The 20796-nt window shown below is 47.5% G+C and overlaps 1 protein-coding gene across 4 annotated transcripts in view; it reads right to left on the reverse strand.

The window, feature by feature from the left end:
- KLHL22 (kelch like family member 22) overlaps positions 1 to 20796 on the reverse strand; it is a 44683-nt gene that overhangs the window by 5166 nt on the left and 18721 nt on the right. For all 4 annotated transcript variants that reach the window (XM_039462424.2, XM_039462423.2, XM_039462425.2 and 1 more), the window contains 3 exons: positions 20117 to 20282; positions 13904 to 14622; positions 7327 to 7519 (listed from right to left, as the gene is read on the reverse strand). In XM_039462424.2, the coding sequence (XP_039318358.1) occupies positions 7327 to 7519; positions 13904 to 14622; positions 20117 to 20282 (1078 nt within the window). The remainder of the gene's footprint in view (positions 1 to 7326; positions 7520 to 13903; positions 14623 to 20116; positions 20283 to 20796) is intronic.

The raw sequence follows: 20796 nt of genomic DNA on the forward strand, positions 1-20796 counted from the left end.
GGCTTCACCACTTCTCAGTTCCTCCTCACATGCAGACGAGAATGTTCCCTCGATTCTCACTGGACATACTGTCTTAGTCACTGACCTCTAACCTCTTCCCAATAGGAGATGTATCTATAGACTCAGAGATGAAATGTAACCTTTGTCTTTCCTTTGCCTCTAAAGTTAACACCTACAAGTTGGGGGGCAGTGGGAAACCCCAAGAAAATAAAAGCATATTTTTCAAGTCAGTCTGGGAGAAGCCACAGAACGCTGAGGACTGCTGACCCGCCCTCAGTGGCCTCTACTCCTCCCCCACTCCCACTGGCCATGCAATCCTCCAGGCCTACTGAGCCTGCTTTCAAAATCTGTTTGGAAATAACATGTACTGACTCATGATGTGGGGGGGGGGGGAAATAAATACCGGTCTTGATTCTGGTCCTGAACATTTTGTGGGCTTTTTACCCTCCCTCTGGTGGGCTATCTCTATAGGGCGCAGCCTGCCCCTATCATGGCCACCCCACACCCTACCCCTACCACTTTCAGAACCCACCTACTCACACCCAGCAGGCCAAGAGAAGGCCCCAAGGAAAGGCCCTAAGTGTTTCGAGGGTAAAGGAGACCCTCAGGGTGTGGAGGCTCCAGAGCTATGTCACCAGGCAGGTCAGTAACACGGAGGCTATGCGGGTGGCAAAACAAGAGGCTAGAGAGATGAACAGAGCAGTGGGAAGGAAGAACACACACCAAGGGTTTGGTTTGGGTTTTCTCCTATCACTGGTAGGGGTCTGGGAGGTTTTTCTCTTTAATTAAACTTTGCATTCTGAAATAAGTGTAGAGTTAACAAGTAGTTGGAAGTAATAATACAGAGGTCTCATGTGCCTTCTTTCCCCAATGGTAAGACCCTGTGTTACTCTATCAGTGTCACCAGGATCCTGACATGGACATAGCTGCAGAACTGTTCTATCACCACCAGGATCCTAAGGAGCCACCCTTTAGGGTGACACCCACTCACTTCCCTTACCCTAATCCCCTCCTTGAACCCAGGAAACCACCAATCTCCTCTATTTCTTCAATTTTTGTAACTTCAAGGGTGTTGGCTGAATTAAATCAGTATACAACCTTTCAACACTGGCTTTCTACCGCAAGCCAGGTTCCACCAGGTTGTTGCATGTACAAGTTGAGTACATCCAAAATCTGAGACTTTTTGAACACAAACATGGCACTCAAAGGAAATGCTTGTTGGAAGCATTTCAGACTTTTGGACAAGGAATGCTGAACCAGTTAACTGTAATGCAAAGATTCAAAATTTCAGATAATGGGTATTGAATATGCACCAATAGTTCCCTTTCTATTGCTGAGTAGTATTCCATGTGTATGCAGCATGGCTTGTTTAGCCACTCACTGTTGAAAACATCTGATTTGTTTCCAGTTTCTGCCTATTACCAATAAAGTTACTATTAACATTCACGTACAGGTATTTTTTGTTATTTTTGGAAGCAGGGTCTTGATCTATTGCCCATGCTGGAGTATAGTGGCACAATCTTGACTCACTGCAACCTCTGCCTCCCAGGTTCAAGCAATTCTCGTGCCTCAGCCTCCTGGGTAGCTGGGATTACAGGCACACATCACCATGCCCAGCTAACGTGTAGAGTAGTTTTCATTTCTCTGGGATAAATACCCAGGATGGCAACTGCTGGGTCACATGATAGTTGGAAGAAACTGCCAGACCTGTTTTCCAGAGTGGCTATACATCAGCAATGCATGAGCATAGTTTCCCTGCATAGTCACCAACCAGTATTTCGTATTATCACTGCTTTTTATTTTAGCCATCATGAGGTTGTTCTCTCATTGTGGCTTTAATTTACATTTCCCCGGACGGACACAGTGGCTCATGCTTGTAATCCCAGCACTTTGAGAGGTTGAGGCAGGTGGATCACCTGAGGTCAGGAGTTTGAAAGCAGCCTGGCCAACATGATGAAACCCTGTCTCTACTAAAAATACAAAAACTAGCCAGGTATGGTGGCACATGCCTGTAGTCCCAGCTCCTTGGGAGGCAGAGGCAGGAGAATCGCTTGAACCCAGAAGGCAGAGGTAGCAGTGAGCCGAGCTCACACCACTGCACTCCATCCAGCCTGGGTGACAGAGTGAGGCTCCATCTCAAGAAAAAAAATAAAAATAAATAAAATAGTAATAATTTACATTTCCCTAATAGCTAATAATGTTACATATCTCCTTATATGTTTATTTGCCATCTGCATATCCTCTTCAGTGAAGTTTCTTTAGCTCTTTTGCCCTCTTTCTAATGGTGTTATTTGTAGTATTTTACTGAGTTTTAAGAGTTGTTTATGTATGTATTTATTTGCTACTAGTCCTTTGTCAGATAGGTGGTTTGCAATTATTTTTTAATTTTGATGAAGTCCAGCTTATCAATTTTTCTTTTTATGGTGCATGCTTTTGGGGTCACATCTAAGAATTCCTTGCCTCAACCTAGATTCTAAAGATTTTCTTTTCTAGAAGCTTTATGATTTTACATTTAAATTCATAAACCATTTTGAATTAATTTTGGTACATGGAATGAGACTTGGGTTGATGTTCATATTTTTGCCAATCGATGTCTAATTGCTCCAGTACTATTTGCTGAAAGATATCTTTTCTCCACTCAATTGCTTCTGCACCTTTTTCCAAAATCATGCATAACACGACAGGGTATCTTTACCTGGTTCTGTGGGTTTTCCACTCTGTTCCACTGATCTATGTGTCTATTGCTCTATTGATACCACACCCTTGATTACTGTAGCTATGTAGTAATCTTGAAATTGGGCAGATTCCTCCCATTTTACTGTTCTTTTTCAAAATAATTTGGGCTATTCTAGTTCCTTTGTCTTTACATATAAATTTCAGAATAATCTCATGTATATCTACTGTCACAAGTAAAATCAAATAAAAATTTAAAAATATATATTTAAAAATTTATTTTATTATTATTTTTTGAGACAGAGTCTCACTCTGTTGCCCAGGGTGGAGTGCAGTGGCACAATCTTGGCTCACTGCAACCTCTTTCTCCTGGCTTCAAGTGATTCTTGTGCCTCAGCCTCCCAAGCAGCTAGATTATAGATGTGTGCTACTACATCCAGCTAATATTTACCTTTTTAGTAGAGATGGGGTTTCACCATGTTGGCCTGACTGGTCTTGAATTTCTAACCTCAAGTGATACAACCTCCTCAGCCTCCCAAAGTGCTGGGATTACAGATGTGAGCCACTGCGCCCAGCAATAAAAAAAATTTTAGGCTGGGTATGATGGTTCACACCTGTAATCCCTGCACTTTAGTAAGCAGGTGGGCAGATCACTTGAGACCATGGGTTCAAGAACAGCCTGGGCAACATGGTGAAACCCTGTTGATACTAAAAATATAAAATTAGCCAGGCGTGGTGGGGCTCACCTGTAATTCCAGCTACTTGGGAGGCTGAGGCAAGAAAATCACTTGAACCGGGGAGGCAGAGGTTGCAGTGAGCCAGGATCATGCCATTGCACTCCAGCATGGGTGACAGAGCAAGACTCTGTCTCAAAAAAATAAACAAATTACAAATTTCAGAAAAGCTTATTGTGTATTTAAAAGAAGAGTTCATGAACCAGGAAACCCCAAACTGGAAGTGGTATGAAGCCTCAATTCACAGCAGTTACAGCACAACGTACCAAGCATGAATGAGGAAGTATATTGTTCCCTACTGTGCATACGGAGCTGCATAAGCTTTCTTTGTAATGCTAACAACACGGAGGGAGGAAAGCTTAAGTTTCAGTTACATGGCTATAGGCAGTTGGCCAAGGGGTATATCCAAACCTCAGCTTCCACTTTCATTTTCCCTTAACAGTACAAAAACCTTCCTGGAATTTTGATAGGAATATTAGAACTCCTGTATCAATACCATATCAATATAATGAATACTGTATTAATATATGTATTAATTGGGTTTGGAAAAAACTGACATTTTTACTATTTGAGTCTTCCAATCCACGGACTTGGTATGTCTCTCCATCTACTCATCTCTTTTACTTCTTTCATCAGCTTTTTATAATATTCAGCATACCAATCCTGTGGGGTGGGTTGTTTGTTTTGAGACAGAGTCTTGCTCTGTCACCCAGGCTGGAGTGTGGTAGAATGATCTTGGCTCACTGCAACCTCTGCCTCCTGGTTTCAAGCAATTCTCCTGTCTCAGCCTCCTGAGTAGCTGGGACTACAGGTACCAGCCACTACACCTAGCTAATTTTTGTATTTTTAGTACAGATGCAGTTTCACCACATTGGCCAGGCTGGCTTGAACTCCTGACTTCAGGTGATCTGCCCACCTCCCAAAGTGTTGAGATTACAGGCATGAGCCATCATGCCCTGCCAACATGATCTATCCTTTTTCATCCCCAACATCTGATCCATCAGCAATCCTGATCAGTTTACCTGCACACTACACTCTGAACCCTTCCATTTCCCTCCAGCTCCACAGCTGTGTGCCACCACAGGCTACTGCTGCTTTTGGCTCACACCATGTGACAACCCAGAGCCAGCCTCGCTTGCTCTGCTCTTGATCCTCAGACTTTCTTCTGTAAGCATATCCCATACTTCCTCTCCTTCTCAGGAAAAGCTGTGAGCCCCTCTCCTGCCCTGGAAGGTCATTCTATTAGACCAGGCAGATGGTTAGATATGAACAGGGAAGTGGACTCCAGGCCAGCCTCAGCCCCTAGCATGCCCAGAAAAAACTATGACCTTTGAGACATGTTAACCAAACCAGGGGTTTCAAAAGCCCCAACCCCTCTGTCAGTTGAGCTTATCCAGCTCCAGTAGTTAACCCCACAAGGGACTTTCCACCCTAGGCAGCATGTGTTGTGTAGTTTGCCCCAGTTTTGCCTGCTTCGAAAGTAACCTTTTGTTCATTGTAAGAGTAAAAACACACCCTGTGGGTGGAGGTTTAAGACGCTAATGAGACATGGGATATATGCATTAGCATATACAGCCACAGCACATGTGCTGCTAGAAGACCACCCAAAATATGTTTAGGAGTAAGACCTCTTCCCACCCATTTATGAATAATCATGTAAGACACTCCCATAAGGGAGGTTTCTCAGTGCCAGTTGGGGCAATCTCATTCTTGAGCAGCCTGCTCTGACTTGGCCTTGAGAATGTACCTTCGATTTTGCCTTTTTTGTTTGTTTGTTTTTTTGAGATACAGTTTCACTCCTGTTGCCCAGGCTGGAGTGCAACGGCATGATCTTGGCTCACTGCAAACTCCACCTCCTGGGCTGAATTGCTTCTCTGGCCTTAGCGTACTGAGTAGCTGGGATTACAGGTATGCACCACCATGCCCAGCTAATTTTGTATTTTTAGTAGAGATGGGGTTTCTCCATGTTGGTCAAACTGGTCTTGAACTCCTGACCTCAAGTGATCTATGCATACTGGCCTCCCAAAGTGCTGGGATTACAGGCATGAGCTACTGTGCCAGGCCCAACCACCGTGCCCAGCCCCACTTTTGCAATAAACTACCTTACACTGGTATCTGTATGCTGTATGTCTCTTGCTTAAATTCTTTTAACCAAGAAGGTAAGAACTGAGGACACATTCCCAGTAACATTTCCTCCCTTTATAAATGGCAGGTCTAATTGACATCTCCTCAGACAGACAGTCCCCAAACAGTCCCTCCCTCTAGATTCATCCTACCAGAGCCCCCTCCCTGGAAATCCTTCAGTTCAGCCCCCTCTTCATTTCACTTACCGTAATTGTAACCACTTTATTGATTTGTTTGGTGGTTAAAAGTGGTTTCTCCTACAAGGCTGTAAATACCACGGAGTGGGAGTCTTTCTCATTTCTTCTCACCACTGGATTCCCAGGACTTGGTACATGGCGCTTAGTAGTTGCAGAATGAATGTGTGCGTGAAGGAAGGAACACCGGCAGCCAGGACACAGCTTGTTGAAAGCCAAGGCTGCCCCTCTGTGGCCAAGCTGGAGAACTGCTGCTTCCCCAGCTGCCATGGACAAAAAAACTGCTAAGCCCCTCCCACAACACCCACCTAGGAGGCTTCCCCCAACACCCTTCCTGGAATAGAATCCAAGGGCCCTTCTTGTCTCCTTGGTCTCAAGAGCCTCTTGATCTTCTCCATGAAAAATCTGCTTTTTTCTCCAACATGGGGGTAAAGAGTGTCCCTCCAAAGAGGCTTCCTTCTCCCCAAAGAAGCCAAGAGCAAGGAGCAGGCCATAGCTTGTAGCTCACAGCTGCCCAAGAGAGGAATCTGTGTGGGCTGTGTGAATGGCCTGGATAAAGAAGAGCTGGATCCACTGGGGAGACACTAGCCCTGACCCCCTGAAGTCAAAGTCTAAGTCTCTGGGGGGGTGGGGGGGTCATGAGGGATACTGGAAAGAGGCTTGCTAAACCCCCCAAGGCAGCGTAGGCAGAACCTGCCCTCCATACCATCCTCTGCCTCTGGGGTGCTCGGGAAACCCTAAAGGTGCACCTGGCCCATAGCAGGTGCTCCACAAATGCTAAGCCAGTACTAGCAGGGTATGTACCCTGTTCTCAAGGTACATAGGCTGAGACCTAGGAGGTAGGGGGTCTGCAAGGCCTCTTCCTTCCCTGGGATGGTTCTTTGGGTTTGGTTCTTATACCAGGCCTGAGAACCCCAAAGCCATAAGATAAAAGAGAGACACCTCCCTAAAGCATCACTTTTCCACAATGAACATAATTCTAAACCTCTTGAAATTAAAATAAACCAAGGTAGTATATATATATGATGCACATCATTTTTTTTCTTTCAAGTTGTCCCAATATTCAAACATAGGATTTAATACAAAAATGAAATCTCAAAAGTTTTTTGGCTCTGGGAGGCCCCACCCTTCAGGGGGCCAAGAGGGAAGAATTCTGACGATTGCCAATGAGCTGTGCTACTGAAAGCCCTCACCTCTCTCAGGACCTTTTCCTGTTTAACATCTTTGGAAGTGTCCCAGCTCGTCTCAGCTATGCAAAGAGCAAATGTTCTACCCACACTTGGTAACTACAAGGCTAAAGCAGCTTCCCAGGGCCAAAGTGGGGTGACAAGGTCTTCAGCATGTGAGACTCACAAGCGGGGTGCAATTCTGGGCAATGGGGTCTGGATCCTTGATGAGCCTTCTCCCCAGGTGGGCTGGCTGAACCTCAAGGGCCCTCCATCAATGCATTCAATGCAGGGTCTCTGGAGGGGCATGGATACTGCTGACTGATCCTGGTTCCCTGACCTGGGACAGGCCTTGACACCTGGGCTTCTCACTTTTTGCACATCCTGGGGAAGGAAATTAGGCAGGAGAAGCCCCCTCTTCTAGAACTTCCTTACCTCCCTCTTGAGTGGGGCCACATAGGCCCAAGAGTTGGTGGCAGGGTCGTAGCGCTCCACAGCATTCAGGTCATTGTGGTAGTCGCGGCCCGCCACAGCATAGATGTACCTGCCTACAACACACACGGACAGGTCGGCGTGCTCCTGCTGCAGGGACTGGATCTGGAACCAGCGGTTGTGCCGTGGGTCATACCTGTGCCGAGACATGAGGAAAGCACAGCACTGACTACGCAGGGAGGCTGCCCCACAGGCTTGTACCTCCTGTTCTAGCCTCAGCTCAGCCTGAACCCTCCCCCAACTGCCCCACATACCAGTGCACACCAATCTACAACCAGGCTAGCAGGCTATTACACACCTGAGCACAGGTGCTCCCCTACACATAGCACGGAAGGAGTGGCCAGGAGCCTCCTGTGTTTCCACCTAACTGTCCTCCTGAGCTGTCCGATGGCTGTTTTTGTTTTTGTTTTTTTTTGAGACAAGGTCTTTCTGTCCTCCAGGCTGAAGTGCAGTGGCAATGGCACAATCATAGCCCACTGTAGCCTCAACCGCCTGTGCTTAAGTTATCCTATCACCTCAGTCTCCTGAGTAGCTGAAACTACAGGCACCCACCACTACACCAGCTACTTTTTTTTTTTTTTTTTGGTAGAGACAAAGTCTCACTATATTGTCCCGGCTGGTCCTGAACTCCTGGACTTGGGTGATCCTCCTGCCTCAGCCTCAATGGCTGTTTGTACAGCCACTTTCATCTCACTTGCCTCACCTCATCGACCACATAGCCTTGCTCCCCCACTCAGAGGGCCTCCAAACACAGCCTCTTGACTAGATGGGTGCATGAGCCCCCTCACTGGCCTCCCAGCCTTGAACTTCGCCCAGCACTCAATCAGGAGTGGTCTGCTCAGTAATGCCCTGCACAGAGCATGCATCATACCCTCAGCTTTGTCAACAGCAGCATGTGCCAGCCTCCAGTCACCCCACTTTCACCTCCTCCCACCATGCTGCCAGCCCCAAGTTTCCTAACCTCCCCTCCACTCCTCAAGGTCTCCCTCACTGGGAAAGTGGAAGTGTTAACTCTGACCCTGGACTGTGGGCTGTGTAAGGGCAGGGTGTGTGAGATTCCAGGGACCCCCTTGGGAGAAAAGGCATGGGGCTGGTTGCAGCAGACCCATGAGGGTGGGCAGGTTATAGTGCAGGAGTCTGGCCAGAACCCAAGTAGGGCTCCTAGACTAAGCACCCACAGGGAGCGTCGCCTGCAATGTGGAGCAGAGATGATCACAGAGCCACAAGGGGCCAGGACTCAAGTGAGGCCAAAGCCAGTATCTGAAGCCTCCTTGCCCAATAGCCCACAGATAGTTACAGCCTTTCAGACAAGTGTTTTTATTTCTCCAGAAGAAGACCATTTCCAAAGAGAACAAGTCTAACTTCAACTGGTTCACAAGAGACTAATCAAAGTTTTCTTTGGCCTGTGCCTTATGCTGGTCAGTGAAAAGATCAGTTTCATCTTTTTCTCCAAAACACAAGTTAGCTGTGCTCTGCAGCTGCTTCGTGCAGCCCCTGCAGTGTGGCCAGCCCCTCCATGCCAACAAGGAATGCAGCAAACAGGGGCTTCAGGAGGCAGGGCCAACAGAAGGAACATGCACCTGGGTCTCACTGACCTGGTGTGAATCCTGGGCTCTGCCCTGTCTAGCTGGGTGTGCCTGGACATCAGTTTTAATCTCTTGGGGTTCACTCAGTTCTGCACCTGTCCAATGAGGTGATATCACCTGCCTAGAAAAGCTATCAAGAGGAATCACAAAGGATGAGCATAAAAAGGGTCTTTGTTAACTTGGGGGTTCTAATGGAACAGGGTTCATTTCTGTATTCCTAGACCTCAGTGTAGCCTCTGGCTCAGGGCAGATCATGCACTGTCTGCTGAATGAACTAAACAAAGGAATAAGATTATCAGCAATGAATCAACATTCACTCTATCAACATTCACAGCCCCTGCACTGTGGATGGAGTACAGTGCTCAGCACTACATCCAGAGGGAGTCTGAAGAGAGCCCAGGGCCCTGCCTTCCCCTGCAGAATGGAAACAGGCTAACCAGGGCAAATGAGGGCAAACAAAGGCTTGATATAATGACACTGTGAAGGAAAGAAAGTGCGGTAAGGAGATGAGTGACCTGCTGGTCAGCGAGGCCTGGGGAGGGCAGAGCTCCCTTCCAGCGATCAGGAAAGGCCTCCTGAGAAGGCAGGGTCTGATACCTGCATGACCTGAGGCACAAGCCAGGAGAAGGTCTGGCTGGGGACCAGCAGTCCAGGCTTGGGGTACAGCACTCACAGAGGTCCCGTCAACTGGCTGGGATGGTGCCGTTCACTGCCTTACAAGTCTCTCCTCTCTGGTGTTCAGTCTGGCTCAATCAACATCTGTATCCCAAGTGTCTGCAACCAGAGTGAGACAGGGCCCTCCAGATGCTCCTGCTTGCTGCTTCTAGTCTATTGTCCTCACAGCTTTTTAAGCTGAGTTCATGTGGATTTGTGGCTTCAGATTTAAAGACACACACACAGTGACACCATATGTCAACAATTAAGACACAGCCAAAGTTCCACTGATTTCTTATTTCCTGCTGTGTCCTGTATCCCACCTCTTTATTAATTTTCCACTTTATTAGAGTAAGTCCTCAAGTAATATTTTTCTAATAAAAATAAGCTTTACTTTTGCATATAATAATATAAATAATTTTAGTTATTGCTATGAACTAGATGTGTGGATTCCCCAAACATCCCTATGTTGAAAGCCTAAACCCCGACGTGATGGCACTAGGAGGCATGGCCTTTGGGAGGTGATCAGGTCATGAGGGTGGAGCCCCATGATGTGCTTAGTGCCCAAGACTACAGCTCTTTCTCTCCACCATGTGAGAACACAGCCAGAAAGGGTACTTACCAGGACTGAACTGGCCAACACCATGACCTTGGACTTCCCAGTGTCCAGACAGTGAGAAATAGAGATTTGTTGTTTAAGTCACTCCATCTATAGCATTTGTTTTAGCAGCTCAAACTGACTAGGAGAGTCACTGTAACTCAGATTTATATCATCCTATTGTAAACTCAGAGATGAATCCTAGAGTTGGTACAAAAATATTCTGGAATTCTTGTTAAATTCAGTAGACTGTTTTTCTTCTATATTTCCATGACTTAAGCATTTTCATGACTATTAATGTTTTAATGTCTATTAAATTGTTTTTAAAATTAAATGTACTGACCAGGCATGGCAGCTCATGGCTATAATCCCAGCACTTTGGGAAGTTGAGGCAGGTGGATCACCTGAAGTCAGGAGTTCGAGACCAGCCTGGTCAACATGGTGAAACCTTGTCTCTACTAAAAATATAAAATTAGCTGGGCATGGTGGCTCATGCCTGTAATCCCAGGTACTCGAGAGGCTGAGGCAGGAGAATCACCTGAACCCGGGAGGCAGAGGTTGCAATGAGCTGAGATCATGCCATTGCACTCCAGCCTAGGCAACACAGCTAGATGCAATCTCAAAAAAAAAAAAAAAAAAAAAAAAATTAAATGTACTTTAAAATGTTGGCAGCCATGAAAATGCCCAAAGAAAAATCACATTATTGTTTGGGCATGGTTGCTCATGGCTGTTATCCCAGCACTTTAGGAGGCTGAGGCAGGCAGATTATGAGGTCAGGAGTTTGAGACCAGCCTGACCAACATGGTGAAACCCCGTCTTTACTAAAAATACAAAAAATTAGCTGGGCATAGTGGTGTGCACCTGTAGTCCCAATTACTTGGGAGGCTAAGGCAGGAGAATTGCTTGAACCCAGGAGGCAGAGACTGAAATGAGCAGAGATCGTGCCACTGCACTCCAGCCTGGTGACAGAGTGAGAATCCACGTAAAAAAAAAAAAAAAAGAAAAAAAGAAAAAAGAAAAAAAAGAAAGAAAAGAAAAATCACATTATATAAAAAAAATTTTTTAGAGACAGGGTCTTAATCTGTTGCCTAGGCTACGGTACAGGTGCATGATCACAGATCACAGTTCACGGAAGTCTTAAACTCTTGGGCTCAAGCAATCCTTCTGCCTCAGCCTTCTGAGTAGCCAGGACTGCAGGCCCAGTTTTTTTTTTTTTTTTTTTTTTTTTTTTTTGTAGAGACGAGGTCTCAGTTTGTTGCCCAGGCTGATTTTAAACTTCTGGGCTCAAGTGATCCTGCTGCCTCAGCCTCCCAAAGTGCTGGGATTATTGGCATGAACTTCACATAGCCTTAATTATTACTTTAAGTAGTGTTAGGGCAAACAGCAACATGTAACCAGCTACTATCAGGTATACCACGTAGTTAGTGTTCAGTAATCCACAGGGCTATGGCTATGGCTATGGAACAGTACAAAGAATGATGCGGATAATATAGATGCAAAGAAAGAAAGAATGAAAGAGAAAAAGTGGTATCTTGGAGGCAAATACCATTTGCTCCAAGAAAGGTAAGGTTTTTTAATATGCAGTTTCTGTATCAGTGCTTTAAGATACAACCTGATAAGTATTAACTCCTCAAAATGTAAAGCCTAATTTGCTACAAAATCTTGTTTCCTTATATTCTAAAAGCCTGAAGCTTTTAGAATTCACCAGTTCTAAGGCTGATGAGATGAGAAAGCAGAGAAAGAACCAAACTCTTAGAATATTCAAATTAAGGCCAGGCACGGTAGCTCACACCTGTAATCCCAGCACTCTGGGAGGCCGAGGCGGGTGGATTACCTGAGGTCAGGAGTTTGAGACCAGTCTGACCAACATGGTGAAACCCCGTCTCAAAAAAAAAAAAAAAAAGAATATTCAAATTAAGAGATTCATCTGGAAGTTCTGAGTCCACTGGGAGATTAATGAAGCTTTCATTCTGCAGAGATGATACACCCCTAGGTTAACCAGCAGGACTGTGGTCCTTCCCACCACCTCCACTCTGTGGGCACCTGCTCCCTCAAGGCAGGTCTTGCCAACCCCACCTGCCACTGTGATCATACTCTCAGACAGGAGTTTGAGACTGGTTATTGATTACAGGGGCTAATATTAGCATTACCCAGAGTTCAGCTTTAGTCTCACAAACAGCCATTCACAAGGGGGAAATTCAGACTTGTACTGTAAGTCAAAGTGAGATCAATGGCCCATATAGCAGGTGGACAGAGGACAGGGGCAGGCAAAATCCCCCTTAGGGACAGCTCTGCAGAAACATCCAGCCTCGCTTCTGGGCGCACAGTTGCCTCTACCTTCTGCTAAGGGCCAGAGGCCAAAACACTCTGGAGAGACTGACTTTGCAGGTCTACAGGTTGCTCTCAGCAGGGTGGTCTGGCCTTGGTCCCCCAACTGGGAAACTGAACCCCCTAAAACAGAACGTTTAAGGTTTGGCCAGAGGGAAGTCTGAATCTGGTGCGGCCACACCCACTGGGGAACATTTGTTTAGGGAGGAAATGAAGGTAGCTGTTTCCTTTTCTCTGAAACCTGCCCTTTCTCATATTTAACCACAATGTCACTGCCAATCTCTGAGCCTCAGCAGCTTAACAAAGGTGATCACTTCCTGGGGCCAGGAATGCAGAGGTGGCAGAGACATGGCCTTCTCCTCCTTGGCCAGGATCACCATGCTTGATTCCGAGTGGCATGGCCAGGCCAGACCCTACCCTACCCTGTCCCCAGAAAACAGAAACATGAATATGAAGTCAGTCAGAATCTAGTTCATGCCTGCTGGAAATAGTTGCAGAGCAGTCTCTCTCTCTACAGCACCATCTTTCAGCATGAAGCGTGGGGAGATTTCTCACATGCACCAAGGTAAGATGGAGGGGTCTCTGGAAATCTAATGGTGGCTAAGGCTTGTGGACTTGACCCACTGTCCCTTGCTCCGCCCAGAAATAAATCGGTGAGATCACAGCCTAAGTGACTGATAAAGCCAGGCGCATCCTACAGACCACAGCAGTCCACAAAACCCTCTCTTGGGAAAACTGCCTCCTCCCAGGGGATATTATGCCAAGTGCGTGGCTGACTGCAGGGTAGAGTGGAAATGTAGCATGAGGCTCAGTAATGCTTGTTGGCCTTTACTGCTCCCCTGGGCTGAAGACTGCTGCTCAGGCACAGCAGCAGGAAGCCTGTTCCACCATTAGCAAGCAGGTTAAGAGAGAAGAAAGAGCAATGCAGACTGGTGATGGGAAACTGAAACAATATGCATCCACGCTCAGAGCACGACTGAGGGCACAGCTGCCCAGCTGACCCTGCTCCTAGGCCCTCTCATCCCAGCCTGACTACAGTTCCCGCTGTGGGCTCCCCTCCCCTCCCCGCCTGCACAACGCACTCACAACCTAGCCCACTCCGAAGAGGCCGAGGAGGGGTACAAGGTGAGTGGGTTTCTGAAGAGTAGGGGACACGCAGGAAAGAAGCCAATCCGGATGCCCCCTTCCCTTATCTCACTGCTGGCCACCTCTGAATTTACCCAGACTTCATTCCACAATGACAAGTGACACTCATGTGAAACGCTGAGGGGAACCTGAGCAGCTCTTTCAGCCCATGACTTCCACACCCTCACATCACCTGAAGACAAAGGGACCAGCCAGCACTTTGTCCTACCTCCAGCATCGGGACTCTGCTCGAAATCCTTGGACATTGTTGTCCCCTCCAATCAAGTACACGAAGTTGTTGAGCACCGCAATGCCCTGGTTGGACATGCGGGGGGCCAGGGAGGCAGTGAAGTGTTTCCACTCTCCCAGCAAGGGGTTTAGATACTTGGCCTGGTCACTGAGGACAGTAGATGGCGTGGAGTGAATGCCCCCGAAGCCCACAACGCACTGGAAGTCTGACCGCAGCTCTGTCTGCGGGCTCTGCAGGCTGGGCTGTAGGCTCTCGTTCCGGTGGTACATGAGGGCGCTGGCCACTGTGTCCCTCAATGGGCTGGGGTCCAGCTTGTCATGCAGCCGCTGCAGGACCTCAGCTTCCATCAGCGGAAACCGCACTGTCTCAAGGAGCTTTGGGGGCTCATGCAGCGAGATCTGGTCAGCCTGCACCTGCTCCAGGCTATAATGGTATATAAGAGCCCCCTCATATACCTCGGTCTCGCAGGAGACCTCCAGGCGATTGCTGCTGAGGAGGGAGTAGACCTTCTCCAATGGAAGCTGGCGGTACTTGTCAGTCCGAGAGAAGGCTACAAAGTTTTTGAGGATGTAGGTGTCCAGTTGCTCAGTCAGGCGGCTCAAGTCAAACAGCTCTGCCAGCCGGTAGACGTCGAGAATGTTCTCTTCGTCCACCCAGGACATGAGGAAATCACAGCAGAAATGGATAATTTCTGGGATCTGCAGAGAGAATGACACCTATTCAAGTCTGGGCTGGGAAAAGCATGTGAAGGTGGGAGACAGAATGACAGCAGAAATATGGGCCCTTGTGGGGCAGGCAAAGTGAACGAGAAGCCCTCCTTAATTGCCCTCTACCTTTCCTGACACACTGGAGACTGGGGCTTACTGCAGACTGGGTTTAAATCCTGGTTTGGAAATGTGCCAGGTGACAGGATATACAGCATGTTTTTTTGTTTTGTTTTGTTTTTTTGAGATGGAGTTTCGCTCTTGTTGCCCAGGATGGGGTGCAGTAGCGCAATTTCTGCCTACTGCAACCTCTGCCTCCTGGGTTCAAACAATTATCCTGCCTCAGCCTCCTGTACAGCATGTTTTTAACCTCTCTAAGCCTCAGTTTCTTCGTCTATAAAACGGGATCACTAAAGTAGAGAGAAACATGAGGAAAATGAGAGAGCACACAGGAGTGGACCCTTGATATATGTCAATTCCCTCTTAGATCAAAAGTACTGGCTCTTCAGAAAAGCAGGAAGCAGCACAAATGGTCACTGTGTCATGTATCCATGGTTTGGAAAGGACCCAAGACAACCCCCATCCTTACCCTAGGACTCCCTAGAAGAGCCTGCCTCTCCAAAAATGTTGGGACCAAAAACATAACAAGCTTTTTCCCCGTCAGAACATCCACCCTGGTTCCCCAGAAGTGCTCAGAGACTCTCAGACACCCGACCAGCACCTACTCAGGAACCTGACTTAGAATTCTTTTTCTTTTTTCTTTTTAAAATTTGAGAAAGAGTCTTGCTCTGTCGCCCAGGCTGGAGTGCCATGGCAAGATCATAGCTCACTGAAGTCTCAAACTTCTGGACTCAAGCTATCCCTGTTCTTGAGGTCCTGCACTGGGTCAAGACCCACTTGGCTCCAGTGAGTGCAGGGGCTCCCAGATAGCCACATCAACCCTTCCCTAACCATGGGGAAGCACTAGTGGTTTAAAAGGACAGCAAGAGGCCAGGCGCGGTGGCTCAAGCCTATAATCCCAGCACTTTGGGAGGCCGAGGTGGGTGGATCACGAGGTCAAGAGATTGAGACCATCCTGGTCAACATGGTGAAACCCCGTCTCTACTAAAAATACAAAAAATTAGCTGGGCATGGTGGCGCATGCCTGTAATCCCAGCTACTCGGGAGGCTGAGGTAGGAGAATTGCCTGAACCCAGGAGGCGGAGGTTGCGGTGAGCCGAGATCGTGCCATTGCACTCCAGCCTGGGTAACAAGAGCGAAACTCCATCTCAAAAAAAAAAAAAAAAAAAAAGGACAGCAAGAGAGAATGGCACTGGAGGGAGTTGGGAACAAGGCCACAACCAGCAGGCTGTAAAGGCTACTCTGTGAACAAACAGCCAAAGCTTGTTAGAATAGCAGACAAAGGGAAGGGCCCTACGGAAAACTGTCTGGGAGAACAAACCAGGTGTTGATAAATTCTCCAGGAAAGCACGATTTTAGAGTTTCGGTGGGGCCCCCGAGTGCTCACCTCCTTTTTTTCCATGTCCAGACTAAAAATGACAGAGTACCTTGACCTCTCTGTGACCCAGCCAGCTGCAGGTTTTCCCAGCAGGCTTGAACCCAAACCTGGTCCTTGAACATTCCCAGGCACTGATAAAGGCATCAAGGTTGTTACACAAAACACTGAAAGAAAAACTGACTCCAACCCTGAGACAAATCCCTTAAACCCTCATAGAAACTCCATACCCTGACCCACTCTGTGGGCAAGCCTGGGTAAAGCCTCTTTTTCCTTGTCTGCCTTGAGGACACGCTGCACCACTTTATACATAACTCCTAATAAACGCTTTGGTCTGATCACCCTGGTTGTCTGATGCTTCTTTCTTTGTATTCCCAAACCAACTCCATTTCAGGACGCTGCGGGGAAATGGGAACTCCTCTGCTACCAATTCCACCCCATGGGTTTGGTGCAATTAATCAGTTTCCCTAAAAATGGGAATATCTGGCTTATCCAGAATCATCAATAAATTAACCATTACACATGGAATAATTCTCCGGCTACTTAAAGCTTATCAATAATCACTAAAAATAACTTTTTTAAAATCCAAAAAACATCTAAGATTGCTTGCAAGGTGACACGCTAAAGACTAAACGGGACCTACCAACTGTCGGGCAGGTATGTGCCCTACGTGAGGTGTCCTGGTGCTTTGCTAGGTCCCGATCATCTTCACTTGACCTTCTGCTTTCCCCCTCTGCCTGTACTTCTGCTTTGCCTCTGCTTCCTGAAATACTACGTTTTCCTAAAATTCTGGTTTGTCATGGGGCAGGGTCCTGAAGACCAGGTTTCGGGCAGAATGTGAACGTAAACAGCCCTGAACAAGCCTGGGTAGCAGCTCCTTGAGAGGACCCTGCTGTCTCTCCTTTTGGTCCTGTTTTTAGAGCAGACAGCTTTTTAAAACAATATTGCATAGAAGCCTGATTTTTTTTTAGATAAGCTGGAATATAGTGGTGTGATCACAGCTTACTCTTACTACAGCCTCCACCTCCTGGGCTTGTGATTCTCTCACCTCAGCCTCCCAAGCAGCTGGACCTATAGGTGCACACCACCATGGCTGGCTATTTTTAAAATGCTTCCATAGAAATGGGGTCTCACTTTGTTGCTCAGGGTAGTCTCAAACTCCTGGCCTCAGCAATTCTCAGGACTTGGCCTCCAAAAGTGTTGGGATTACAGGCATGAACCACCAAGCCTGGCTCAGAAGCCTGATACGTTAAAAAACAAAGCTAGGCTGCTGCCCCTGAGATGGCCTCTGAGGCACTGGGGAAGATGACCCAGGGCTGTAGGGAGGACTGGCCAAACCGACAGAGAGACTACAGGTCTCCAAGCTGACTGGTAAGAGATGGTGTTGTGAAGACGATCTGGTTTCAGTGTGTGTGGTCGCTGCAGGGAGAATAAGGAAATGGCAGAAACATAGATATGGAGGCTAGGCAAAGGGGAAGGAAATGGAAACACGTAACAGACATGGCTATAAGCAATACTGAGGAGGATGACCTGTCCTTACTTGAACACAGGGAATGAAGAAGGTGAATGGGCTTAAGAAGCCACCAAGATTGAGCCCAGGGAACTGACAGGATGGTCACATAACACACAGAGCAGGGGGACTGGCAGGGGAGCTCTGGGAGAGTGGCAGGTGTGGAGGAGGAGATGGATGGCTGGACTTAAGCCATGCCGGGGAAGATGTTTCAAGGGCAGCTGAATCAGGAGTTAACTGGTGCCAGGGCAGAGAACTGGATGAGGGTTCCCAAAGCAACAATGACAGAAAAGATAGCTTTAACAAAAGAACAAGGGGAAATTACTTTGTTGTAAAAGCCAAATCCATCTACCCACCATGCAGGTATGGTGAGACAAGTCAGTCATACTCAGATTAACCAACCCAGCATCCAGGTCCTACCCACCAATCTGAGAAGAGGGAACAGAGAACAGGGAAGCTGCCAGGGCCCTGTCGCACGGTTGGTTTTCCTATGACTTGAGTTTTTTTAAATTGTGCCAAACCTGCTCTTATGGGAAGATAGGTCAGAATGATGAACTTAGCATAGCATTTTGTTTCACTTTTAAGAACTGTGAGAAGAGAGGACTCTCAACTCTTATCAGGTTGATAGCTGATATCTGATTGACAGCTCAAAGGAACCTGCAGGCCCAGTCCTGTGTAACTGCACCCACACCACTGAGAATAATCTTCCAAAACATAAGTCACACTGTCAAAGCCTCAAAACTTTTTGAATTCTGTATGAAAACAAGTACTTAAAGTTCAATAACAAGTTGGGCACAGTGGCTCAGACCTGTAATCCCAGAACTTTGGGAAGCCAAGGTGGGAGTATCACCTAACAAGATCCCATCCCTGGCCGGGCGCGGTGGCTCACGCCTGTAATCCCAGCACTTTGGGAGGCCGAGGCAGGTGGATCATGAGGTCAAGACCTGGTCAACATGGTGAAACCCCGTCTCTACTAAAAATACAAAAAATTAGCTGGGCATGGTGGTGCGTGCCTGTAATCCCAGCTACTCAGGAGGCTGAGGCAGGAGAATTGCCTGAACCCAGGAGGCGGAGGTTGCGGTGAGCCGAGATCGCACCATTGCACTCCAGCCTGAGTAACAAGAGCGAAACTCCGTCTCAAAAAAAAAAAAAAAAAAAACCCATCCCTGTAATTTATTCACACACACACACACACACACACACACACATCCCAGCTAGGCAAAGTGGCACGCATCTGTAGTCCCAGCTACTCAGAAGGCTGAGGCAGGAGGATCACTTAAGCCTAGGAGGTGGAGGCTACAGTGAACTGTGATCATACCATTGTATTACAGCTTGGGTAACAGAGTGAGGCCCTGTCTTAAAAAAAAAAAAAAAATAGGCCAGGGGAGGTGGCTCACGCCTGTAATCCTAGGACTTTGGGAGGCCAAGGTAGGCAGATCATCTGAGGTCAGGAGTTCAAGACCAGCCTGATCAACATGGAGAAACCCGATCTCTACTAAAAATACAAAATTAGCCAGGCATGGTGGTACATGCCTGTAATCCCAGCTCCTTGGGAGGCTGGGGCAGGAGATTCACTTGAACCCAGGAAGCGGAGGTTGCAGTGAGCTTAGATGGTGCCATTGCACTCTAGCCTGGGCAACAATAGCAAAACTGTCTCAAAATAACAGTAATAATAATAATAATAAATAGGCCAGGCACAGTGGCTCACATTGGTAATCCCAACACTTTGGAAGGCCGAGGTGGAAGAACACTTGAGTCTGGGGGTTCTAGACTAGCCTAAGCAACAAAGCAAGCCCCTATCTCTACAACAAAATTTTAAAATTAGCCAGGTGTGGTGGTGCATGTCTGTAGTCCTAGCTACTTAGGAGACTGGGGCAGAAGGATTGCTGGAGCCCAGGAGGTTGAAGCTGTAGTAAGCTGTGATCATTCCACTGCACTCCAGCCTGGGTGATAAACAGGGAGCTTGTCTCCAATAACCTGAATGAGTAGACAGACAGAAAGACAGACAGATAAATAGATAGAAAGATAAAGCTCAGTAACAAAACGGAAAAACTTTCAAGAGACTGAAGTGGCCCAGTGTAGGGACAGGCAGGAAGAGCCTTGGTAGCAATGCTGTTGGACGCTCCACACTGCCAGACCCCAAAGCACACAGGACGTCCACATGCAACCTTGGGTCAGCCTACCTGCTTATGTACAGGATGCGTTCAATGACAAGGAGACTTAAGTAGAGGGGAAACAACCAGCAATGGATAAGAGGACAAAGACGAAAGACACGCCTATGCCTGGGCTGTCCAGAGCAGCTCTGCTTTAGATCCAGGGCATGACTCCAGAGTCTTCCCCACTTCATGGCCTTCTTCACTGCTTGGTCTCCTCATATACCTGACCCACCTTCAAGCCAATACTAGTGCCCGGAAGGCATCATGGGCATCTCAGGGAAACCCACCTGGGTGTGGGTCTGCCTTGCTAGACGAGACATGCCTCACCTGAAGCTGGCAGGCAGCCACCAGTGTCTCTTGCACATTGTTTAGGCTGAGCTCCAGCTCAGAGGTGTATATGAAATGTAGGATTTGGCACATAGCATTGTAGGACACGCCATGGATCAGGACCTCTTCCTGCTCCATTTCCTTCAATCCTCCGGCAAACATTCCTCTGCAAAGTGAAGAAACAAGAAAATGGAGTTATACAAACCAGGACTCAAGCCCAGGTTACCAAGAGTGACAGCATTCAGAGAAGAACCTGGTGCTGGTGGCAGGGCCCTGGGAGTGGGCTGACCCTCTCTGTGCTGAGTCAACTGTATACATGCGTGAGCCATCCCACAAAAGGATCCTGACCAAGTCTGGGTAGTCATCCTGGAAATTGTCCTGCTACCCTTTTCATGGGCCCAAGGAGTCCCATGTGAGCCTCAGGAGGGGAGGCCCACACCCAGCGTGCTTCTGCTGTGTTCATCAGTGCAGTTCCTGGACTGGAGCAGTAGCAACTCCAGATCACATTTCAAAGCAATGAACTACTGGGAAACTAGTAAAAGTCGCTTCATTGAATGTGTACTTATGGAGTTCCTACCAAATGCCAAGTATTCAAAGAGCGGAAGGAGGCCACACATGGTGGCTCGCACCTGTAATCCCAGGACTTTCGGAAGCCAACGCAGGCAGATCACCCGAGGTCA

Source organism: Saimiri boliviensis, chromosome 21, assembly GCF_048565385.1.
Source record: "Saimiri boliviensis isolate mSaiBol1 chromosome 21, mSaiBol1.pri, whole genome shotgun sequence".
Lineage (NCBI taxonomy): Eukaryota > Metazoa > Chordata > Mammalia > Primates > Cebidae > Saimiri > Saimiri boliviensis.